The 27,858-nt window shown below is 34.8% G+C and overlaps 1 protein-coding gene across 1 annotated transcript; it reads right to left on the bottom strand.

The window, feature by feature from the left end:
• Window positions 1–18,752: 18,752 nt before the first annotated feature.
• LOC134710580 (hornerin-like) lies at window positions 18,753–26,521 on the bottom strand. Its single transcript, XM_063570955.1, has 4 exons — window positions 26,479–26,521; window positions 22,780–24,507; window positions 18,973–22,635; window positions 18,753–18,766 (listed from the first exon to the last, which is right to left on the bottom strand). The coding sequence occupies exons 1-4, from the start codon at window positions 26,519–26,521 to the stop codon at window positions 18,753–18,755; spliced, it is 5,448 nt and encodes a 1,815-aa protein (XP_063427025.1).
• Window positions 26,522–27,858: the final 1,337 nt, after the last annotated feature.

Below are 27,858 nucleotides of genomic sequence, written 5' to 3' on the forward strand. Positions count from 1 at the left end.
AACCACAAACTTTCAATTTAACCGATTTCTCATCATGACATAGCTGTGTCAAAAATTCATTATATGGGGAAAAACAGATTTATGATAGGTTTTTTAAATCCATCAAAACACCTGTGCATAATTTTGTAACATTTATAGCACGGAAGTTATATATAATTTTCCAGCGTAATCCTTTTTTATAATCTTTTTTTTGTTTTTGTGTATTGACCTGAAAATGCATGATTATTTGTTGCTTTATGATAAGCCACCAACTATCAATCAGTGTAATAATTTAATAATTAACCACAAGTGAGGAATAACACAGGGTTGTCCCCTTTGTCATACACTGCAGTGAAATATACCATATGTAATTAATTTAAAGAAAGAAATGTTTACTTCTATACAACAGTACATAGATGTTTCATGAGGATTGCACTTTTCGGCATGCAGACAATTACATGGTGTGTAATTCCCTATTATAGAACGCAACACCTTCAAGGATTTTAATCACACGTTCTTTCATTGATGTTTTTACAGTACCAATAGATATTTTAAACATTTGGTTTGACTTAAATAACACTTTATTTTCTAGTTTAAAAATGAAATGTAATTATAAGAGTTTAATGGTTATTTATTTTAGCATAATTTTATATTATAGAAAACTGGGAATGCGTTTAACACAGCTGGCTGAAACAGACATCAACATCTAAATTTTTAAGAATTCTTGTTATCTGAAAATAATCATGAAAGGCTCGATATATAGACGATTTCAACCAACATTGTCCATTTTCAAATCTGGCCTAAGTATATTTTCTATGGATATTTGCATACCTTGTAATAATTCCATTAAGGAGGCTTGCGGGTATAAAATTTTCAGAAAAATATCAAACGTTTATTTTTCATTACAAATTTTATTAATTACCTTAAGAAGTTGTTCCATTATCATGGTACAAAAATTATTCCTAAAAATCAATACGTGTTGGCCCCAGGTGACTTTTAAAATGTAGATTTCATTGCAAAAACTCCAAATTATCTCCCTTGGGTGCAAAAATGCCATTTTTTGGCATTAACATTTAAATATCTTTTTTAACTCATCGGTGACCTATATTTTTTTTTGTTGTTTTCGAAAAAGCTGTACATAAACTAAATAATTGTAAAATTATAGCCATTTCTGTAATTTAGTTCTTTTTAAATTTCTATATTACCGCTTTTTCTCCTATTAGTTCAACAGAAAAAAGGACATTAGCAAAAATGTATGCTTTTTTCGAAGGCAGATTGTGAGCGTAAATGAACGGTGAACCCATTTTTTTATTTCATTTTTCTATTAGGTATAAGATAAAGTTAATTTATAGAAAAATATAGCGAAATCTTATATTAAATAAAAAAAATATGATTTAGACCCGCGAGCCCCCTTAACACCGAAGAATACCTTAAATTGTTTAAACGGACAGAAAACATAAATTATAAGAAGATGACGATGTCAGTTATTGTTTTATCTCATTAAATATTGTTTTATGATCTTTTATGTCTAAAATTACAAAACAATAAGGTTTCGATCTGTTTTAATTAGAAAAAAATGTGTACGGATTGATAGTTTAGTCTTAGATGCATGATTTATTTATTAGTTGTTAGTGGCTTTGAATTAGCTGTCAGATAACTGCGAGTACTCTCAGATCTATTCATTGTGTCTTTTTGTGTCGGGATGTATAAGTACCCGGCCACGTCCACTTTTATTTTTGTCCATCTGATGAGTAAAGCCTTTTCAAATGATTTTTATAGTTCGTTCTTATGGTGTATTGTTATACCACTGTCCCAGGTTAGGGGAGGGTATATTCAGTGGTTGTCGTTTGTTTATGTGTTACATATTTGTTTTTCGTTAAAATTTTTACATAAATAAGGCCGTTAGTTTTCCTGTTTGAATTGTTTTACATTGTCTTATCGGAGCCTTTTATAGCTGACTATGCCATATGGGCTTTGCTCATTGTTGAAGGCCGCACGGTGACCTATAGTTGTTAAAGTCTGTGTCATGTTGGTCTTTTGTGGATATTGGCAAGTATACCACATCTTCTTTTTTATATTATGTGACATGTTCCATACACTCGGACGTTGATTTTTTTTAGAACGGAAATAAATGACCTGCTGTTTAAAATATGCACTATCAATGCGACTGCAACTCAAATACACAAACACAAAAAAAAACCGCAGAAAATAGTTCAGTTTCAATAGAGAAGGTTATTTTATTTTTTCAAATATGTTCTATTTATATTACAAAGGGGGAAAGTTCGAACTTCCAGAATTGAACACCTCACTCTCATAGTTTCGTGGTTAGGATAGACACTATACATTTATTTCCCGTGCCTAAGGTGATATGAAGATTTGCACACCAAAGAACATTCATATTTTCACAGAGAGAAATATGACATTTCGAGGGTGGTCAAATCTTCTAAACATACTAAGCCAAGAGAAATGAATGTTTCATTTAACCGCCTACGAAATTCAAATTTCTGAACATAAAATAATAATTTACATACTTTTTTATTTCCTTGTTTGTATAATTAAACACTTCATGACCATTGATTTAATTATTTATTCTATGACATTTTCTTGGTTTTGTTATATTTTTATATCTGAAAGAGTTGTGAACACGATAATGACTATATATACTTTATTAGCTATTTAGGTAAAACGTGGTGTATATTCACCGCGCGTAACGTATGAATTCAGAGGGGAATATGCAGTTTTGATCAATGTCACATTGGCTTATAATTTTAAAACAATATGATGTCGTTATCTTCTTCTTCTTCTTCAGGAAGTCCACCCTATCTGCAGGGTCACCGCATTTAAAAATTGTGTTTATTTTTAAAATTGCGTTATTTAAAATCTTATCTACTAGTTAAAATTTAAAATAATAGTAACAGAGTTAGAATAGGATATAACTAAAAATTAGTTAAAAACAGGAACTTGTATGTACACTATACATCTTAAAATTTTAAAATGGATAAAAATAATATCATCAGTTGTTTAACTTCCCCTTAACAAAGGAAATTGAAAGGAACTACTAATCCGTACTAGTAATGGGTTGAAATTTTATGGGCTAGCATATGGTTTCATAATTAAATTATATATATATGTATTTAAAATCTAAAATGGTAAAGGATACGAATAAAAAGAAACTTGTAAAATTAGTTTTATGTAAAACAGTAAAATGTGTCAATACAATTTGGATCTATAAGATTATTTACAGGGGTAATTAACATTCATATTCTTTAGTTATGGTTTAACTATGTAGTACTCAGCTATATCACCTAGAATTTAATTAAGTATAAAGACGGCGTGCAAAAAGTTGACGGCAACTGTAAAATGCGCTTTTTAATAGCTTTAAACAAATAATATTTATATGTATTTTTAATATTTTGAAGAAGAATTTTTTTTCAAGATAAAATGATGAATGCATGCCATAAGAATCCACATTACTAGTAAGGTAAATTAATATTTAATCTATAAAGCATGAAACGGACATATAGAAAACGGCAAAAATTCGGTGTAACTTGTAACATTAAATTAGCATAAAATAGAGTTTTTGACCTAAAACTTATACAATTTTAACATTGTATCCCACATTTTCGTATAATAGAATTGTATAGATTCGGACTCTGACATTATATGAAATTTACCGCAAAAAAATCAAAAACGACCATAGTAGATATGCTTGGAATGATCTTCGTTATGTGTAAGAAGTAGTTATTTGGAAGGACTAATAATCAAAATGGAAGAATCGGTAAGAAAAAATATGTAATTGCTATCTTTTGATTTTCAAAATAACTTGGTATTCGAAATGTGCAAAACCAGAGGTTTAATAAAATCTGCAACATATGAATGATTCGATAGTCCAGACTGAACACCTGAATTTTTTAAATGTCCAGCTATTATGTTACAATCTAAAGAAATGTCGTTTTAACGCTGTTTTCTGTAAAGGATCCACGACATCGTCGCTAATTATTTCCATTATACTGCTCGTAGCAAATATTTATTTATATTTTCAAAATGTGCATTTGCTGCACATTTTTGTTCGAAAAAAACCAAAATATGTTGAACGTGAATGTTAAGAATTATGTGGCAAACTAAGTGTCCAGTGTTTTTGTTACGCTTACGTTTTCTGAGGGAAAATACCGACGTCGTAAATGGTTTTTGTAATTTGAAGACGTTACATTTGTAGACTCAGCTTTGTGCACTCCGTCATAGAGATAGTAGTTTACTACTTCTTATGTGTTACATTCCCACGACTGACAGCCACTTGCAAGTTAAACCCAGAACTCAATCAATATTTTCATACAATGGAATGATATAGATGATGACTTGGTATGCGGGATACCTCAAGAAACACGTGGTTTAATTCCACTTATTGGTCGTGTTAGACTGCGGTTAAAGAACATGAATTTTTTTTAAATTCAAGGAGAAAAAATTAAGGTTAATTCAAAGTTAATTAATGTTTAATTAACATATTAAAATTTTTATGCGTGTAACAAAGAGTTCAGTATTCATTGAGAATAATGACTGTGTGAGGTTTTCTTTTTCCGATTGAACAATGGCATGGTATATGTATTAATTTTCCTGCAAGATAAATCAGATGCAGAAATATTTGTTGATAATTGTTCTTTGCTAAAATATATAAATTTCATATCAAATAATAAATTCATCAACAAGAACAAGAACAACTATCGCTATATGAATTTTAACTGTTTTTCTGCATTGACCTCCACCAAGAACAGTCATATTAAGAATGATTGATAAATTCTTGAACACTCGAGTAATTATATGAATACATGGGGGATAAAAGAAACTAGCCAAATTAGAATTCAACTGTGTTCGAATGGCTTTTCTGGCTTTTCGGAATTCGTTATCTCATTCATTGTGTAATTTTGAGGGCAGTTTAATCCATGTACTAATGGTTTACTTTTATCAATTGTTATTTGGATGCAGAGTTGTCTCATTGGCACTCACACCACATCTTTCTATATCTATATCTAAATGAGAAAACAAATTGTTTGGCAGTCAAATGTTTAATGAGATAAGCTTTTCAAAATTATTTTTCTATCAGCAATGTTTCTGAAAATTTCAAAATTAGTGTTTGATCAATTATTCTTAAAATGGTTTGACCCTTGGAAACATTAGTTGTATCGATATTTTTGGCTGGAATCACTTAACTCTTTGGTGTTGCTCAAAGTCAGAACAGCAGTGACGTAGCATAACAATGAGGTCGTTATCACTGTTTCAGAGTTTGGCTGAAATTATAAGTGTCTAATATGTAAGTGTGTAGTTGAAAATGTAAAATAAGGTTTCAATATGAATCAAGCGTCCAACACGTTTTTCAATTTTACCTTCATCAGAAACATTCAAACCTAAACATTTGAAAGCCTATTTATAATATTATCAAAGGTGAAAAAAATAGTATGTTATCATGTTCTGTGATATGCTGAATCTAGCCCTGCATTTACATTTAGGATTTTAGGTATTAGACCATACCACCTAAAAGGAAAAGATGTGTCAAATATTTAATCACAATTAAAATTTAGAACTATATCAAGTTCATTTACTACTGAGCTGATGAAGTAATAAAATAAAATTTGCAACTAACCGTGCATTCAGGGTCGTTAGAATCCTCATGAATTACTGTACTTGATTTATAAAAATTAACAAGTGGCTATTCAATTTTCAACTTCATCAATAGATTTCTGCATTTGTTTTCAATACAGTATTTTTTTCTGAGGTAAGCATACCATTTTCGTGAAAGACTTCAGTCTATACTTTTCAAGTATATATTAAATTCCAGGCATAACTTTAAAAACAATTTCATATATTTTCTCGGAATATTTCCAGGTAAAGTATGTAAAAAAAGACACTTGAATGGATGTTATTGTTTGATCTTTTAACATGTGTCAAAATTGTTATTATTTTGTTTTCGTTACTTCTTTTTTCCGCTTATGATAGCCAAGAGGCGGTATTTATGTGTGGGTCTGAAACAGTACTAATGTCCTCCTTGCTACGCTACGTTTACTTGGTATTTTATCGAAGGAACGTCACCACTGTTTCAGAGTTTCGGTCTGTGCGTCCGTTCCATATTATGTTACAGTTTTAGTATAAGGTTGTTTACCATTAAGATATGGTCGCACCAACTTAGAATTTAATACATATCTAGTTCAAAGGTACCAGACTAATAATATATGACGCCAGACGTGCTTTTCGTCTACAGAAGACTCATCAGTGACGCTCAAATCAAAAAAGTCAGACAGACAAACAAGTACAAATATTTTTTATGATATAATCTTTTTCAAAAAGTAATCAAAATTATAACCCGATTTTGAAGTGCAATGAAGATAGAAATGTAAAAAGTGAAATAACAAAAATACCGAATTCAGAGGGAAGTTTTAAACGAAAAGTTCCTAATTAAAAGCTCAAACACATGAAGAAATGAACGGATACCAACTGTCATATTCCTGACAGGAATTTTAATAGCTTGAATTGCATGAGCCTCCTAAGTGCTCTTAAAGCAAGTGTTAACCTTACTAGTGGAAGATCGTTGGTTCAAACCTCTCCTGGTCAAACCAAAGTCTGTAAAATAGCTATTCAGGGGCTATTAAAGAGAAAGATTCGACATTTTGTTTTAAGATGTTTTGCTCTTTTTATTATTTTGTTGGTTAAGGTAGTTTTGGTTATTAAGGTCTTTCCTTTTACTAAAGGGAAAGACCTGACTGTATTTCTTCTGATTATTAAGGTCTTTCCTTTTACTAAAGGGAAAGACCTTACTGTATTTCTTCTGATTATTAAGGTCTTTCCTTTTACTAAAGGGAAAGACCTTACTGTATTTCTTCTGATTATTATTATTATTAAGGTCTTTCCTTTTACTAAAGGGAAAGACCTTACTGTATTTCTTCTGTTTATTATTATTATTCTTTTTCCGCCAAACTTTGACGAAGTTAGCCTCCGTAACCGTAAGACGTGTCGCTTTCATATTCACACTTTGTATTCGTGTCATGAATACCTATCCGGAACTCACCCTGTTAGTCGAAAAATTTTGTCGGTTCGGAGTTATCCCTCCGAAACCAAAAAACCTTGTTATCGTTCCAACACCGTAACCGTAAAAGGTAGAGAAAAAACAAAGGGTGAAATTTGTTCAGGGCCAGACCCCGGTTCTTCGTTACATTTGGATCGAAAAGATTCAACGACTCATTGGTAGGGTTATGCCCCTATGAAAATTAACCGGTGTCGGTTGACCACCAAAACTCAGAAACCGTAAGTCGTAGACACCTAGGATCTTCACCATTTATCATCAATTTATGTATCTTTGAAAAATACCTCAAGGTCAAATTTGTATGTTGACCTTGACCTTTGACCTATCACCTTGTTATGGGATAATCTCAGGAACCATAATACTTACAGAAGTTTTGAATAGTGGAAAATGTTTGGGTCATTACGGCGCAACTTTGTTACATTTTGACCGAAGAGATTTGACCTTTTTTTAAGGGGCATAACACCTGTTTTAGGTTTCTGGAAAGACAAAATCAGCTTTTACTATATAACCAAAGGTCCTAGACCCATGGGGTCTTCGGCAATGACATTGGGGACTGATGACCTTGACAAAGGTCAAAAGGTCAAAGGTCAAGGTCATGTCCCAGATAGCGAATTTAGTGTTTTTAACCTTATTTAAACGATTTTCAGTGTGTTTTAAAGCTTTTCAATACATTCTACGTCTATTTGAACATTTATTTTACATTACAAAAGGAAAGACCTCTCAATTGTTCAAGAACAATTGACAGTTTAATTATTATTATTATTATTCTTTTTGTTCCGCCAAACTTTGACAAAATTTCCCTCCGTAACCGTAAGACGTGTCGCTTTCATGTTCACACTTTGTATCGGTGTCATGAATACCTATCTGGAACTCACCCTGTGAGTCGAAATATTTTGTCGGTTCGGAGTAATCCCTCCGAAACCCAAAAACCTTGTTATCGTTCCAACACCGTAACCGTAATAGGTAGAAAAAAAACAAAGGGTGAAATGTGTTCAGGACCAGACCCTGGTTCTTCGTTACATTTGGATCGAAAAGATTCAACGACTCATTGGTAGGGTTATGCCCCTATGAAAATTAACCGGTGTCGGTTGACCACCAAAACTCAGAAACCGTAAGTCGTAGACACCTAGGATCTTCACCAATCATCATCAATTTATGTATCTTTGAAAAATACCTCAAGGTCAAATTTGTATGTTGACCTTGACCTTTGACCTAACACCTTGTTATGGGATAATCTCAGAAACCATTATACTTACAGAAGTTTTAAATAGTGGAAAATGTTTGGGTCATTACGGCACAACTTTGTTACATTTTGACCGAAGAGATTTGACCTTTTTTTAAGGGGCATAACACCTGTTTTAGGTTTCTGGAAAGACAAAATCATCTTTTACTATATAACCAAAGGTCCTAGACCCATGGGGTCTTCGGCAATGACATTGGGGACTGATGACCTTGACAAAGGTCAAAAGGTCAAAGGTCAAGGTCATGTCCCAGATAGCGAATTTAGTGTTTTTAACCTTATTTAAACGATTTCAGTGTGTTTTAAAGCTTTTCAATACATTCTACGTCTATTTGAACATTTATTTTACATTACAAAAGGAAAGACCTCTCAATTGTTCAAGAACAATTGACAGTTTAATTATTATTATTATTCTTCTTGTTCCGCCAAACTTTGACAAAATTTCCCTCCGTAACCGTAAGACGTGTCGCTTTCATGTTCACACTTTGTATCGGTGTCATGAATACCTATCCGGAACTCACCCTGTGAGTCGAAATATTTTGTCGGTTCGGAGTAATCCCTCCGAAACCCAAAAACCTTGTTATCGTTCCAACACCGTAACCGTAATAGGTAGAAAAAAAATGAAGGGTGAAATTTGTTCAGGACCAGACCCCGGTTCTTCGTTACATTTGGATCGAAAAGATTCAACGACTCATTGGTAGGGTTATGCCCCTTTGAAAATTAACCGGTGTCGGTTGGCCACCAAAACTCAGAAACCGTAAGTCGTAGACACATAGGATCTTCACCAATCATCATCATTTCATGTCTCTTTAAAAAATACCTCAAGGTCAAATTTGTATGTTGACCTTGACCTTTGACCTAACACCTTGTTATGAGATAATCTCAGAAACCATTATACTTACAGAAGTTTTAAATAGTGGAAAATGTTTGGGTCATTATGGCGCAACTTTGTTACATTTTGACCAAAGAGATTTGACCTTTCTATAAGGGGCATAACCCCTGTTTTAGGTTTTTGAAAAGACAAAATCAGCTTTTACTATATAACCAAAGGTCCTAGACCCTTAAGGTCTTCAGTAATGGCATTGGGGACCAATGACCTTGACAAAGGTCAAAAGGTCAAAGGTCAAGGTCAAGTCCCAGATAGCGAATTTAGTGTTTTTAACCTTATTTAAAGGATTTTTAGTGTGTTTTCGAGCTTTTTAAGGTTGACCTTGACCTTTTCAATACATTCTACGTCTGTTGGAACATGTACTTTACATTAAAAAAGGAAAGACCTCTCAATTGTTCAAGAACAATTGACAGTTTAATTAAGGTCTTTCCTTTTACTAAAGGGAAAGACCTTACTGTATTTCTTCTGATTATTATTATTATTCTTCTTGTTCCGCCAAACTTTGACAAAATTTCCCTCCGTAACCGTAAGATGTGTCGCTTTCATGTTCACACTTTGTATCGGTGTCATGAATACCTATCCGGAACTCACCCTGTGAGTCGAAATATTTTGTCGGTTCGGAGTAATCCCTCCGAAACCCAAAAACCTTGTTATCGTTCCAACACCGTAACCGTAATAGGTAGAAAAAAAATGAAGGGTGAAATTTGTTCAGGACCAGACCCCGGTTCTTCGTTACATTTGGATCAAAAAGATTCAACGACTCATTGGTAGGGTTATGCCCCTATAAAAATTAACCGGTGTCGGTTGGCCACCTAAACTCAGAAACCGTAAGTCCTAGACACATAGGATCTTCACCAATCATCATCATTTCATGTATCTTTAAAAATATTGTTACATTTTGACCAAAGAGATTTGACCTTTCTATAAGGGGCATAACCCCTGTTTTAGGTTTCTGAAAAGACAAAATCAGCTTTTACTATATAACCAAAGGCCCTAGACCCTTGGGGTCTTCAGTAATGGCATTAGGGACTAATGACCTTGACAAAGGTCAAAAGGTCAAAGGTCAAGGTCATGTCCCAGATAGTGAATTTAGTGTTTTTAACCTTATATAAAGGATTTTGAATGTGTTTTAGAGCTTTTTAAGGTTGACCTTGACCTTTTTCAATACATTCTACGTCTGTTGGAACAAGTATTTTACATTACAAAAGGAAAGACCTCTCAATTGTTCAAGAACAATTGACAGTTTAATTATTATTATTATTCTTCCGTTAAACTTTGACAAATTTAGCCGCGTTAACCGTAAGACGTGTCGCTTTCATATTCACACTTTGTATCGGTGTCATGAATACCTATCCTGAACTCACCCTGTGAGTCGAAATATTTTGTCGGTTCGGAGTAATCCCTCCGAAACCCAAAAACCTTGTTATCGTTCCAACACCGTAACCGTAATAGGTAGAAAAAAGACAAAGGGTAAAATTTGTTCAGGACCAGACCCCGGTTCTTCGTTATATTTGAATCGAAAAGATTCAACGACTCATTAATAGGGTTATGCCCCTATGAAAATTAACCGGTGTCGGTTGACCACCAAAACTCAGAAACCGTAAGTCGTAGACACCTAGGATCTTCACCATTCATCATCAATTCATGTATCTTTGAAAAATACCTCAAGGTCAAATGTGTATGTTGACCTTGACCTTTGACCTAACACCTTGTTATGGGATAATCTCAGAAAGTATTATACTTACAGAAGTTTTAAATAGTGGAAAATGTTTGGGTCATTAGGGCGCAACTTTGTTACATTTTGACCGAAGAGATTTGACCTTTTTTTAAGGGGCATAACCCCTGTTTTAGGTTTCTGGTAAGACAAAATCAGGTTTTACTATATAACCAAAGGTCCTAGACCCATGGGGTCTTCAGCAATGACATAAGGGACTAATGACCTTGACAAAGGTCAAAAGGTCAAAGGTCAAGGTCATGTCCCAGATAGCAAATTTAGTGTTTTAAACCTTAAATGAAGGATTTTTAGTGTGTTTTAAAGCTTTTTAAGGTTGACCTTGACCTTTGACCTTTCACTTTTTATTGGATATCTCAAAAACTATTATACTTACAGAAATAGTAAATAGTGCAAAATGTTCAGGACATTGGGGACTATTGACCTTAATAAAGGTCAACAGGTCAAAGGTCAAGGTCATGTCCCAAATAGCGGATTATGTTTTTTTGACCTTATTGAAAGGGTTTTTAGTGTGTAATAAAGCTTTTCAATACATTCTACGTCTATTGGAACATGTATTTTACATTACAAAAGGAAAGACCTCTCAATTGTTCAAGAACAATTGACAGTTTAATTAGGTCTTTCCACTTTTCGTGGAAAGACCTATTGTTTTTCTTCTGATTATTTTTTTTTTTTTTTTTCTTCTGCCGTCTGAGATGCTTTTTTGTTTTACAACATATCGAATAGATGTTTGGCCAACGATGTTGTTCAGTAATGGAGGTTTCAAAACTCACCCTGTGTGACCGAACACTTATTCTTATAGGAGTTATCTCCCCGCGTCCCCCTTTTCTTGTTATCGCTATATCTATAAAACCGCAAAAGATTTTTACAAACTGCTTTCACCAAATTGTTCGTCTACTCTTAAGAATGATTTGTTTTACTTTGACTGAGGTGATCAGAAGACATCTTATGGGAGTTATTTCCCTTTGAAAATTTAAAATAAACGATATGTTGGGTTAATTCATACGGTATAAGTTGTAGAGGCCTACAGTCTTTTGATATGAAGTCCTTGGTCCATATAAAGGAAATTGAGGTCAAGGTCAAAGGTCAAGGTCATGTTATAAATTTTGAATTTTGCTTGTTATCGTTATTCAAAAGAAACTGTTACAGTTAATGATATGATGTGTTTGCAAAATCACTGTTTACAATAAGGCGCAACTTCAACTTATTCAGTCGAAGTGTTTTGGTTAACCCTTATAGGAGTTTTCTCCCCTTATGTATTTGAAATTATTATTTCTCCACAACCATACAAGTGATTGACCTCGGACCTTCCATTTTGAGTTCACTGACCCATGACCTTGAAATTGAGGTCAAGGTCAAAGGTCAAGGTCATGTTATAACTTTTGAATTTTGCTTGTTATCGTTATTCAAAAGAAACTGTTACAGTTAATGATATGATGTGTTTGCCAAGTTACTGTTTACAATAAGGCGCAACTTCAACCTATTTAAGTCGAAGTGTTTTGGATAACCCTTTTAGGAGTTTTCTCACCTTTTGTATTTGAAATCATTATTTCTCCACAACCATACAAGTGATTGACCTATAGCCTTCCGATTTGAGTTTACTGACCTATGACCTTGAAATTGAGGTCAAGGTTGAAGGTCAAGGTCATATTCTAAATTTTGGAATTTGCTTGTAATCTATATTCAAAAGAAACTGTAACAGTTAATGATACGATGTGTTTGCCAAATTACTGTTTACAACAAGGGGCAACTTCACCCATTTAAATTGAAGTGTTTTGGTCAACCCTTTTAGGAGTTTTCTCCCCTTTTGTTTTTAAAATCGATATTTCTCTACAATCATACAAGTGATTGATCTGGGGTCTTTTGACTTGAAATCACTGACCTATGACCTTGAAATTGAGGTCAAGGTCAAAGGTCAACTTGACGTTCTAGATTTTGACCTTTGCTTTAAATTTGTTTTTGTTCATTATAAAACAATTAAGTCTTCTGCATATACCTATTAATCTTATTTTTCTATATCAGTTGAGGTACCAAATAACATCAACAAGGAGTGACCCTTTCTAATATCTTTTTTTTTAAATTTCATTCTAATTATCGAGGTGGAAAGACCTTCAATTGTTCTCTGAAGAATTGGTTTTTAATTAAGGTCTTTCCTTTTACTAAAGGGAAAGACCTTACTGTATTTCTTCTGATTATTATTATTAAGGTCTTTCCTTTTACTAAAGGGAAAGACCTTACTGTATTTCTTCTGATTATTATTATTATTATTATTATTATTATTCTTTTTGTTCCGCCAAACTTTGACAAAATTTCCCTCCGTAACCGTAAGACGTGTCGCTTTCATGTTCACACTTTGTATCGGTGTCATGAATACCTATCTGGAACTCACCCTGTGAGTCGAAATATTTTGTCGGTTCGGAGTAATCCCTCCGAAACCCAAAAACCTTGTTATCGTTCCAACACCGTAACCGTAATAGGTAGAAAAAAAACAAAGGGTGAAATGTGTTCAGGACCAGACCCTGGTTCTTCGTTACATTTGGATCGAAAAGATTCAACGACTCATTGGTAGGGTTATGCCCCTATGAAAATTAACCGGTGTCGGTTGACCACCAAAACTCAGAAACCGTAAGTCGTAGACACCTAGGATCTTCACCAATCATCATCAATTTATGTATCTTTGAAAAATACCTCAAGGTCAAATTTGTATGTTGACCTTGACCTTTGACCTAACACCTTGTTATGGGATAATCTCAGAAACCATTATACTTACAGAAGTTTTAAATAGTGGAAAATGTTTGGGTCATTACGGCACAACTTTGTTACATTTTGACCGAAGAGATTTGACCTTTTTTTAAGGGGCATAACACCTGTTTTAGGTTTCTGGAAAGACAAAATCATCTTTTACTATATAACCAAAGGTCCTAGACCCATGGGGTCTTCGGCAATGACATTGGGGACTGATGACCTTGACAAAGGTCAAAAGGTCAAAGGTCAAGGTCATGTCCCAGATAGCGAATTTAGTGTTTTTAACCTTATTTAAACGATTTCAGTGTGTTTTAAAGCTTTTCAATACATTCTACGTCTATTTGAACATTTATTTTACATTACAAAAGGAAAGACCTCTCAATTGTTCAAGAACAATTGACAGTTTAATTATTATTATTATTATTATTCTTTTTGTTCCGCCAAACTTTGATGAAGTTAGCCTCCGTAACCGTAAGACGTGTCGCTTTCATGTTCACACTTTGTATCGGTGTCATGAATACCTATCCGGAACTCACCCTGTGAGTCGAAATATTTTGTCGGTTCGGAGTAATCCCTCCGAAACCCAAAAACCTTGTTATCATTCAAACTCCATAACCATAATAGGTAGAAAAAAACCAAAGGGTGGAATTTGTTCAGGAACAGACCCCGGTTCTTCGTTACATTTGGATCGAAAAGATTCAACGACTCATTGGTAGGGTTATGCCCCTATCAAAATTAACCGGTGTCGGTTGACCACCAAAACTCAGAAACTGTAAGTCGTAGACACCTAGGATCTTCACCATTCATCATCAATTCATTTGACTTTGAAAAATATCTCAAGGTCAAATGTGTATGTTGACCTTGACCTTTGACCTAACACCTTGTTATGGTATAATCTAAGCAACCTTAATACTTACAGAGGATTCAAATAGTGGAAAATGATTGGGTCATTACGGCGCAACTTTGTTACATTTGGACCGAAGAGATTTGACCTTTTTTTAAGGGGCATAAGTCCTGTTTTAGGTTTCTGAAAAGACAAATTCAGCTTTAGCTATATAACCAAAGGTCCTAGATCCATGGGGTCTTCAGTAATGGCATTGGGGACTAATGACCTTGAAAAAGGTCAAAAGGTCAAAGGTCAAGGTCATGTCCCAAATAGCGAATTTAGTGTTTTTAACCTTATTTAAAGGTTTTTAGTGTGTTTTTAACCTTTTTAAGGTTGACCTTGACCTTTTCAATACATTCTATGTCTGTTGGAACATGTATTTTACATTACAAAAGGAAAGACCTCTCAATTGTTCAAGAACAATTGACAGTTTAATTATTATTATTATTCTTCTTGTTCCGCCAAACTTTGACAAAATTTCCCTCCGTAACCGTAAGACGTGTCGCTTTCATGTTCACACTTTGTATCGGTGTCATGAATACCTATCCGGAACTCACCCTGTGAGTCGAAATATTTTGTCGGTTCGGAGTAATCCCTCCGAAACCCAAAAACCTTGTTATCGTTCCAACACCGTAACCGTAATAGGTAGAAAAAAAATGAAGGGTGAAATTTGTTCAGGACCAGACCCCGGTTCTTCCTTACATTTGGATCGAAAAGATTCAACGACTCATTGGTAGGGTTATGCCCCTATGAAAATTAACCGGTGTCGGTTGGCCACCAAAACTCAGAAACCGTAAGTCGTAGACACATAGGATCTTCACCAATCATCATCATTTCATGTATCTTTAAAAAATACCTCAAGGTCAAATTTGTATGTTGACCTTGACCTTTGACCTAACACCTTGTTATGGGATAATCTCAGAAACCATTATACTTACAGAAGTTTTAAATGGTGGAAAATGTTTGGGTCATTATGGCGCAACTTTGTTACATTTTGACCAAAGAGATTTGACCTTTCTATAAGGGGCATAACCCCTGTTTTAGGTTTCTGGAAAGACAAAATCAGCTTTTACTATATAACCAAAGGTCCTAGACCCATGGGGTCTTCAGCAATGGCATTGGGGAGTAATGACCTTGACAAAGGTCAAAAGGTCAAAGGTCAAGGTCATGTCCCAAATAGCGAATTTAGTGTTTTTAACCTTATATAAAGGATTTTTAGTGTGTTTTCGAGCTTTTTAAGGTTGACCTTGACCTTTTCAATACATTCGACGTCTGTTGGAACATGTATTTTACATTACAAAAGGAAAGACCTCTCAATTGTTCAAGAACAATTGACAGTTTATTGTATTATGTTGTGTTTCTTTTTAATGAAACTGGTTTGTTTAGTTATTGCTTGTTTGATTTTGTTTGTTTGTTTGTCTCAATTGGTTTCTTTTGTTATTGTTTGTTAGTTTGTATTAGGGTTTTCCATGGGGTCCGGTTATTTCAATTGATATATAAGATAATAACTTGGGGCATATCCCATTAAACGTGTGGTATGTTTGGTACCATACAATCTCTAGTCATAGTCGCAATGATGTTCATTTCTATATACAGGTTTTACTAAAAAAAAATGATATCAAGAACTATAATTTTATTATTCTGATTATATACTGTGCGAGGAACTTCAAAATCGTAGTCATTGTCCATTTTCGTCTATAAGCTAGCTATCTGTAAAAAAAGATTACAATAATTAAGATATATTTTTTACTAGGAGATATTCAGTATTGATAAAAAAAAAAAACAATTCTTACGTAATGTGTGAATACAGACTGATTTCCGGTTCGAATGGAAAGGTTAATTCATTGTTTTGTGTATGTGAATTGCCCATTATGACATACAGTCGAAAAATGCGACCATTCTTAACTATCCTTTCTAGACAATGCTCATGCCAGTTCAAGCTATTAAATATTATCTTAAATTTTTTTAAGAATTTTCGTTGTTCGTATTGTCTATGTTAATTCATCATTACTTCAAACACTTCATCTGGTGCTTGTTCTAAGCAATGCAAGTCATTTAAATATATAGTCTCAGATTGCTATAGTTTAAAGTAAGTAAATAGTTATCAAAGATACCAGGATTATAGTTTAAAACGCCAGAAGCGCGTTTCGTCTATATATGACTCATCAGTGACGCTCAGTTCAAAATAGGTAATACTTACTGGATTGAAACAAGTATACATATCATGTTTTAATACCCTGTATCATCACCATAACCTGAAATTCAAATTAAGGCAATATTAAAGCATACTTCAATTAACTCATCATAGATACCAGGTTTGATTTTTATGTTGTCTACAAAAGACTCACATACCCACTCTGTAATATTGAATTATAAAAAACATACCGAACAATTCAATTTTATAATTAGAGAAAATACGTAACAGTTTTATTGTATAACTGAACAATTATGGGTGGGCGTTCATTTCCTTTTTTTTTTCGAATCATAATGGTAATAAAAACCAATATACCGGTATTTGAATGGCCAAAATTAAAGTTAAAAAGGTCAAATAAAGTACGAAGTTGAAATAAGTGTCAGAATCAACGCTCGACTCCAATCCTAATTGACCAGGATTGTAAGTTTTCCTACCGCAGGTCCGTTATTCTCTACGGGCATTCCGAATTCCTCAACGAATAAAAACTGTACGACCCAAAATAGCACAAAGATGTTGAAATTAGTGATAATTCAACAAATCAATGAATCAATTATTACCTGGTCTTCTGTTAACGTTAAATTTTCTGTAATTTTTAGGATGGTAGACAGGAGTACATGAAAGGAAATCTAAGTTGCAATATCCCAAGCATTTTACAGGAATGAACAATACGCGTTGCTTTAATACGTTAATTTGTAAACTAAACATCATATAAAAGAGAAGATGTGGTATGATTGCCAATGAGACAACTGTCCACAAGAGACCAAAATGACACAGACATTAACAACTATAGGTCACCGTACGGCCTTCAATAATGAGCAAAGCCCGTACCGCATAGTCAGCTATAAAATGCCCCGATAAAACAATGTAGAACAATTCAAACGAAATAACTAATGGGCTTATTTATATTAAAAAAAAGAACGAAAAACAAATATGTAACACGTAAACAAACGACAACCACTCAATTACAGGCTCCTGGCTTTGGACAGGCACAAACATAAATAATGTGGCGGGGTTAAGCATTTTAGCGAGATCCCAACACTCCCCTAACCTGTGACAGTGTTATAACAGTACAACATAAGAACGAACTTTAAAAATCAGTTGAAAAAGCCTTAACTTATCAGATGGACAAAAATACAAAATCAAATCCGTTACATGTACAACGATGCGTGAACTTAACAGACATAATAAATAAGATAGTCAAAAGTATGGTACATCAGTCATCACCGTGTGACAATTTTACAAAAAACACAAAAGCATCTTTCAAAAAAAACACATTTATTGTTTCGCGTGTCTGACGTCAGAAAATTTATACGTCAGATAGGAAGAAATTTTGTCGTTCAATGTTTATACAAAACAATTTTATAATTTCACATTGGCAATAATGGCATACAGGGTTTAAAAATCAAATGTATGTTAGAATTAATTTCAGAAATAGACCTATAAAATTGTCTAGAAGTTCTTTAGAATTGATAAGAATGCACAAGTGCAAGGTTTGGCTACTCACAAATCCAGGTTCAACCCACCATTTTTTTCTTAAAACGTCCTGTACCAAGACATGAAAATGGCAGTTGTTCTTATAGTTTCTGTGTGTGTTGCATTGTCATTCGTATTTCGTTCACTTCAGTGTTTCTGTTGTTTCTTTGTTCTCTTATTGTTGATGTGTTTCCCTCGGTCTTAGTTTGTAACCCAGATTTATTTTTGTCTCAATATATTTATTACTTTCGAAAAGCGGTCTACTACTGTTGCTTTTACTTATGGAACATCGTAAAAGACCTTAAACAAATTTTCAGTACAATGGTATTGCATAAAACATGCAGGAAAATATCCATAGATATTTACAATTTTCCATATGTGTTACTGTTAAGGTCTTATAACTCTGGTAAGATTTGTCCAAAAAAATTACATTTACTAATCCAAACAATATTGAACAATCTTTGTAAAATGATCCAAGCTACTCAAGGACACGTACAAAATGTAAATACATAATTTAACCATAAAAGAAACGAGCAAAATGTTTGTCATCGTAAAACGCCTAAATAATAGTTAAAAAACTATATTTGTCAAAATAACAGCGAATCTTACATTATCTTAATTCTGCCTCACACGAATGCTTAAACATTTTTACGAAACTTCCTATAAGAAACGCTTTACTGAATTAAAGATTTATGTTTTCTATATCCAAGCCTACCTTTCTAGGTCATAAATCGTTCTGATCTGTTACATTTTACTATAACTTACCTCCCTTGTCAACCTTCTTTCGATACCCTGTAGACCCATAGTCATTTCCGTGACCTGAAGTAGTATGTGTGCTTAGAGATCCACCTAAGATATTGGATATGTGGCCGACCGAATTTCCTGTGTTGCTAGTGCTTGGTACAACTATAACCTTCTTAGATTTTTTATATCCTGAAGACCCATAGTCTTTTCCGTGACCAGACCACGGTGTATGTGTGCTTTGAGATCCGCCTAAAATTGCAGCTATATGGTCAACCGAATTTCCTGTGTTGCCAGAGTTAGATCCAACTACAACCTTTTTATATTTCTTATATCCTGAAGAGCCATAGTCTTTCCCGTAACCTGGAGATGTATGTGAGTTTTGAGATCCATCTAAATTTCCGGCTATAATTCGGGCCGAATGTACTGTGTTGCTAGTGTTCGGAACAACTATAAACTTCTTAGAATTTTTATATCCTGAAGACCCATAGTCTTTTCCGTGACCTGAAGAAGTATGTATGTTTTGAGATCCATCTAAATTTCCGGCTATAATTCGGGCCGAATGTACTGTGTTGCTAGTGTTCGGAACAACTATAAACTTCTTAGATTTTTTATATCCTGAAGATCCATAGTCATTTCCATAACCTGACGATGTATGTGTGCCCTGAGATCCACCACCAAAGATTCCGGCTAGATTGCCGACTGCATTTCCTGTGCTTCCAGAGTGCGATACACCTACAACGTTTTTATGTTTCTTATATCCTGAAGACCCATAGTCATTTCCATAACCTGACGAAGTATGTGTCCCCTGAGATCCACCACCTAAGATTCCGGCTAGATTGCCGACTGAATTTCCTGTGCTTCCAGAGTGCGATACAACTACAACTTTTTTAGGTTTCTTATATCCTGAAGACCCATAGTCATTTCCATAACCTGACGATGTATGTGAACCCTGAGATCCACCACCTAAAATTCCGGCTAGATTGCCGACTGAATTTCCTGTGCTTCCAGAGTTTGATACAACTACAACTTTTTTATGTTTCTTATATCCTGAAGACCCATAGACATTTCCATAACCTGACGATGTATGTGTCCCCTGAGATCCACCACCTAAGATTCCGGCTAGATTGCCGACTGAATTTCCTGTGCTTCCAGAGTGCGATACACCTACAACGTTTTTAGGTTTCTTATATCCTGAAGACCCATAGTCATTTCCATAACCTGACGATGTATGTGTCCCCTGAGATCCACCACCTAAGATTCCGGCTAGATTGCCGACTGAATTGCCTGTGCTTCCAGAGTGCGATACAACTACAACTTTTTTAGGTTTCTTATATCCTGAAGACCCATAGTCATTTCCATAACCTGACGATGTATGTGTGCTTTGAGATCCACCACCTAAAATTCCGGCTAGATTGCCGACTGAATTTCCTGTGCTTCCAGAGTTTGATACAACTACAACTTTTTTATGTTTCTTATATCCTGAAGACCCATAGACATTTCCATAACCTGACGATGTATGTGTCCCCTGAGATCCACCACCTAAGATTCCGGCTAGATTGCCGACTGAATGTCCTGTCCTTCCAGAGTGCGATACACCTACAACGTTTTTAGGTTTCTTATAGCCTGAAGAGCCATAGTCTTTCCCGTGACCTGAAGATGTATGTGAGTTTTGAGATCCACCTAAAATTCCGGCTATAATTCGGGCTGAATGTACTGTGTTGCTAGTGTTCGGAACAACTAAGACCTTCTTAGATTTTTTATATCCTGAAGACCCGTAGTCTTTTCCGTGACCTAAAGAAGTATGTGTGTTTTGAGATCCACCTAAATTTCCGGCTATAATTCGGGCCGAATGTACTGTGTTGCTAGTGTTCGGAACAACTATAAACTTCTTAGATTTTTTATATCCTGAAGATCCATAGTCATTTCCATAACCTGACGATGTATGTGTCCCCTGAGATCCACCTCCTAAGATTCCGGCTAGATTGCCGACTGAATTTCCTGTGCTTCCAGAGTGCGATACAACTACAACTTTTTTAGGTTTCTTATATCCTGAAGACCCATAGTCTTTTCCATAGCCTGAAGATGTATGTGTGTTTTGAAATCCGCCTAAAATGTTCGATATGCGGCCGACCAAATTTCCTGTGGTGCTTGTGTTCGGTACCACAATAACCTTCTTAGATTTTCTATATTCGGAAGACCGACAGTCATTTCCGTGACCTGACAATATGTCTGTGCTTTGAGTTCCACTTAAAATTCCGGCTATATGACCGACCGAATTTCCTGTGTTGCTAGAGCTTGGTATAACTATAACCTTCTTAGATTTTTTATATCCTGAAGACCCATAGTCTTTTCCATATCCTGACGATGTATGTGTGCCCTGAGATCCACCACCTAAGATTCCGGCTAGATTGCCGACTGAACTTCCTGTGCTTCCAGAGTTTGAGACAACTACAACCCTTTTCGTTTTTTTGTATCCTGAAGATCCATAGTCATTTCCATAACCTGACGAAGTATGTGTACCCTGAGATCCCCCACCTAAGATTCCAGCTAGATTGCCGACTGAATTTCCTGTGCTTCCAGAGTTTGATATCCCTACAACTTTTTTAGGTTTCTTATAACCTGAAGACCCATAGTCATTTCCATAACCTGACGATGTATGTGTCCCCTGAGATCCACCACCTAATATTCCGGCTAGATTGCCGGCTGAATTTCCTGTGCTTCCAGAGTTTAATACAACTACAACTTTTTTAGGTTTCTTATATCCTGGGGACCCATAGTCATTTCCATAACCTGACGATGTATGTGTGCTTTGAGATCCACTACCTAATATTCCGGCTATATGGTTGACTGAATTTCCTGTTACTCCAGAGTTTGATACTACACCGTGTTTATGTTTCTTATATCCTGAAGACCCATAGTCATTTCCATAACCTGACGATGTATGTGTACCCTGAGATCCACCACCTAAGATTCCGGCTATATGGTTGACTGAATGTCCTGTGCTTCCAGAGTGCGATACAACTACAACTTTTTTATGTTTTTTATATCCTGAAGACCCATAGTCATTTCCATAACCTGACGAAGTATGTGTCCCCTGAGATCCACCACCTAAGATTCCGGCTAGATTACCGACGGAATTTCCTGTGCTTCCAGAGTTTGATACAACTACAACCTTTTTAGGTTTCTTATATCCTGAAGACCCATAGTCATTTCCATAACCTGACGATGTATGTGCACCCTGAGATCCACCACCTAAGATTCCGGCTATATGGTTGACTGAATGTCCTGTTACTCCAGAGTTTGATACAACTACACCGTTTTTATGTTTCTTATATCCTGAAGATCCATAGTCATTTCCGTAACCTGACGATGAATGTGTACCCTGAGATCCACCACCTAAGATTCCGGCTAGATTGCCGGCTGAATTTCCTGTGCTTCCAGAGTTTGATACAACTACAACTTTTTTATGTTTCTTATATCCTGAAGACCCATAGTCATTTCCATAACCTGACGATGTATGTGTCCCCTGAGATCCACCACCTAATATTCCGGCTAGATTGCCGGCTTTATTTCCTGTGCTTCCAGAGTTTGATACAACTACAACTTTTTTATGTTTCTTATATCCTGAAGACCCATAGTCATTTCCATAACCTGACGATGTATGTGTACCCTGAGATCCACCACCTAAGATTCCGGCTATATGGTTGACTGAACGTCCTGTTACTCCAGAGTTTGATACAACTACACCGTTTTTATGTTTCTTATATCCTGAAGACCCATAGTTATTTCCATAACCTGACGATGAATGTGTCCTCTGTGATCCACCACCTAAGATTCCGGCTAGATTGCCGACTGAATTTCCTGTGCTTCCAGAGTTTGATACAACTACACCGTTTTTATGTTTCTTATATCCTGAAGACCCATAGTCATTTCCATAACCTGACGATGTATGTGTACCCTGAGATCCACCACCTAAGATTCCGACTTGATTGCCGGCTGGATTTCCTGGGCTTCCAGAGTTTGATACAACTACATTTTTTTTAGGTTTCTTATATCCTGAAGATCCATAGTCATTTCCATAACCTGACGATGTATGTGTACCCTGAGATCCACCACCTAAGATTCCGGCTATATGGTTGACAGAATTTCCTGTTAGTCCAGAGTTTGATACAACTACACCGTTTTTATGTTTCTTATATCCTGAAGACCCATAGTCATTTCCATAACCTGACGATGTATGTGTACCCTGAGATCCACCACCTAAGATTCCGGCTAGATTGCCGACTGAAATACCTGTGTTTCCAGAGTGCGATACAACTACAACTTTTTTAGGTTTCTTATATCCTGAAGACCCATAGTCATTTCCATAACCTGACGATGTATCTGTACCCTGAGATCCACCACCTAAGATTCCGACTTGATTGCCGGCTGAATTTCCTGTGCTTCCAGAGTTTGATACAACTACATTTTTTTTAGGTTTCTTATATTCTGAAGATCCATAGTCATTTCCATAACCTGACGATGTATGTGTACCCTGAGATCCACCACCTAAGATTCCGGCTATATGGTTGACTGAGTTTCCTGTTACTCCAGAGTTTGATACTACACCGTTTTCATGTTTCTTATATCCTGAAGACCCATAGTCATTTCCATAACCTGACGATGTATGTGTACCCTGAGATCCACCACCTAAGATTCCGGCTAGATTACCGACTGAATTTCCTGTGCTTCCAGAGTGCGATACAACTGCAACTTTTTTATTTTTCTTATATCCTGAAGACCCATAGTCATTTCCATAACCTGACGAAGTATGTGTCCCCTGAGATCCACCACCTAAGATTTCGGCTAGATTACCGACTGAATTTCCTGTGCTTCCAGAGTTTGATACAACTACAACCTTTTTAGGTTTCTTATATCCTGAAGACCCATAGTCATTATCATAACCTGACGATGTATGTGCACCCTGAGATCCACCACCTAAGATTCCGGCTATATGGTTGACTGAATGTCCTGTTACTCCAGAGTTTGATACAACTACACCGTTTTTATGTTTCTTATATCCTGAAGACCCATAGTCATTTCCATAACCTGACGATGTATGTGTGCTTTGAGATCCACCTAAAATTCCAGCTATATGGTTGACCGAAGTTCCTGTGTTTCCAGAGTGCGATACAACTACAACTTTTTTCGATTTTTTATATCCTGAAGATCCATAGTCTTTTCCGTGACCGGACGATGTATGTGTGCTTTGAGGTCCACCTAAAATTTCGGCTATATGGTTGAGCGAATTTCCTGTGTTTGCATTACCTCCACTGTTTCCTGCTTTCCCGTAACCGTTATCGTAACCTGTTTTACCATAACCGTCACTGTATCCATGTTTCCCGTAACTGTCATCGTAACCTGTATTACTATAACCGTCACTGTATCCTTTTTTTCCGTTACTGTCACCGTGATCTGTGTTACCGCTATGACCATGTGTCATTTTCCCGTAATGGTCATCGTATCCTGTTGGCGTACCATAACCATCGTTTGATTTGTAGTTTGGTATTAGAGATGCTAAAAAAATTAGAGAATTTATAAGATTCTTATTAAGTTTGGCCGTATAAGTGCTGTGATTTCATGTTTTTATTGCTTGTCTTTGACTAATAATTGCGTTGTCATCTTACAAACATCTATTTCAATATGTATAAATATAGTTCTTTAAGCCGGAATGTCATTAGCGGTTGATGCTGTGTTTTGCCTTTATCTAAGAAGTAATTTTCGTTGTGTGATTGTCTATTTGACCTTTGTTTCATGCTACAGATATTTCATATCTTTTTGATAGTTCTTCGTTAATTGTGCCATAGCTTTTGTTGAAACCCCCAACAAGAACATCACGAGACGAAGTCGAGATTGGTTGCCGAGGGGTTTCAACAACAACTATATGGCATAATTTGCGATACACCGTAAAATAATTCAAAAATATGGAATATCTGTTTAAAACTGTTGTATCTTTCGCCGTTTGAAATGTAACATTCATTTTTAATTATTTTTTACATTAATTTGTTACATTAATTTTTATTAATTTTTTGTTTGTTCACTTTTAAAATAAATTGGATAATAATAAGTTCAATTATCCTTTTAGGACTTTACACATAAAGCTCTGTCTAAAATAAGCATTGAGTTTTGATATCGCGATACTGTCAGTTAGACCATGCGGATTCTTGAAAACGAATCTGTATGACTGTACTAGTACTGTAACGCTACAATAGAGATTTAAGGGTAATTCGAGGATGCAAGATACTACAGATTTTTGATTATTTGTAAGATTTCTGGAATACCAGATTAAGATTTGAACTGCAAATGCTTATTTTTTAGTTAGTTTTTTTTTTTTTTTAGATTTTATCAGAATGTTCAAAATGTTATTTTTTCTTACAGGCCTATCGGCTATACATTTTATGATAGATGGCGACCGGGCTCCCCTTTGCCTAACAGTATCTACATGTATGTACTAACTTGAAAATCTTTTCAAATATAGGGATGTTCTTTCCGGTGACTTAATCACGGTCAAGTTCAATTTTCCGGATTTTAGCTTTTATCGTTGTTGAGTTGTAGAACTTTAAGATGCAAAAAGTGATACTTAGATTGATTTTAGCCTATATAGAATTGTTTATGTTTTTTAATTGATCCTGTTTAAGGGTCCTGTGCCCGTATGCATAAAGCTACATAAGTAAAGATTTGTTCCGAAAGGACGGATTTTTCAACATGTCTTACGATAAATTAGTATTACGGTTGGATATCTTAATAGTTATCAAAGGTACCAGGATTATGATTAAGTACGCCAGACGCGCGTTTCATCTACAAAAGACTCATCAGTGACGCTCATATCAAAATATCTATAAAGCCAAACAAGTTCAAATCTGAAAAGCATTGTGGGTCCAAAATTTCCAAAAAGTAGCTATTGGTTTTAAGCATACGGGCAGATTTGTAAAAAATTTCACGCAGGACAAAATTTTCGGTTTGCTGTCAATCTGACATCCTTTTGTTAATTATATATTAATAATACTAAGGAAAATAATTTCATAAGGATCTCTCAAAGAATCAAACCACTGTATATAACAAATATATCGTACGTAAAGACATTAAGAACAAATCTAGAACTTATTGTAAAATATGTAAAACAAAAGGACAAATCTATAAAGAAAGAGAGTGTAGTTAATTTTGAACATGGAACGAAATTATACTTATTTTATTCGTAGATTCCTCCGCAATGGAGCACCCGCGTCTCACGATAGTAAAATGTAAAAAACCTTATCTTTAAGATTAATACTAATATAAAAGAAAAGTTTGTAGGGGGGTATATTTACAACAAGCTATTAATTATCTTTTTAGTATACTTTAGAACAACATTAGCTATGGTAAGTCAAATTAAAACGAAGTTGATAAAATAAAAACTAAAGTAAGTTAAAATCGGTGCTCAAGAATTTACAGTTGAAATATTTACTGTAAAATCATTATACATGTGTAAAGATGTATCTAAAACCTTACCTGCAGTTGCTGCAAGACATGTTGCTATAATAATTCGCCACATGGTCGACTGTGGTTCCGTTGAACAAGAAACCACTGTATTTATACCCCAGGCACACCATTAGTTGAATACACCCCTACCATTATATTACAATGCATTTGCAAATTATGTTTACTTTACAATGGTATTTTTTCTTAATAGGAAAAAATATGCATTTGCTTTCATAACCTGATTAGTTTTCGATTACACTTCTTTTTTCCGCCAAATTATAAAATCTATATTATCATTAATATGTACTAAAATAAAATCATAGGAAATTGACCCTGCCTATTTTTTTCTTGATGTAGCAAAGTTTTATTTTACAAGTTTTTTTCACAAAAAAATATATTTCTTTTAGTGTGTCTTTTTAAAATTATCTATTATAGTACAATCCAGGAACCTTCTAGGATAAATTTAAATATTAAAATTTAATGATCCAATAATTAAATTGATTTATTGCATTAAAAATACATTTAGTGGTTTATTGTGTTTCAATGTACGTCAGTCCATTATTTACGTTTTGCCATTTAGATAATTACAACCATATATTTAAACATACGAAAGAATATGCTTTGAAGCGCCTCGTGGACTTTGGTCATATATAAGCACGTGCTCCCGCTAAATTTTCATTCCACGAGTATTTTTCAAGATTGCACAAGTTGTCAACCCACCATCCCTCCCTTTAACAAACAAAATTGCTGCTGTTTTTAGTTTATTTTTCAGATTACATGGTGAACAGGTCCAAATGTTTTGAATGTTCCTATTAGATTGTCATGTATCATCAAAGATCATCAATAGTGTCTGACGTTTCAATATTCATCGGCAGATCCAATGAAACCTGAATATTCAAGGAATTTGCAGGAATAATAAAATAATAAAAAAAAGAGTGTCTATCGTCATGGCATTCCGTTCAATATGGAAAGTGCGTTGGATGTCAGCATCAGCATGATTCAACTGGCAGTGACTTATTCAAATATCGTTCATTAAGCTGTTATGGCTCAGCAGCTAGAAATTGTTATGCATTTACTCAGTTGGTTTCCCTTCAGTGACCAATTGTCATCAAGTTTTAACTTGTTGGCCAGTTTGTTGATGTTGGTTGTTTGTTGGTTTATATTGTTGAATATTGTTAAATAAATGCCATGACAAATAATCAGCCAAATTTCAATTGTTTGTTTGTTGTTTATATTACTCTTGCGAAAGAATGAAACAAAACAAAGTTGCAGTTGTATATTCATTGCGCACATTGAATATGCAATAAACCAATTTATACTAGTAGATACCTATTGGAATTTTGATTTGCATTGAATTTTGATAAATAAAAATCTAAATTCCAATTACAACTAGATGATATTGGATTTCAT

This window comes from Mytilus trossulus, chromosome 3 (genome assembly GCF_036588685.1).
Source record: "Mytilus trossulus isolate FHL-02 chromosome 3, PNRI_Mtr1.1.1.hap1, whole genome shotgun sequence".
NCBI lineage: Eukaryota > Metazoa > Mollusca > Bivalvia > Mytilida > Mytilidae > Mytilus > Mytilus trossulus.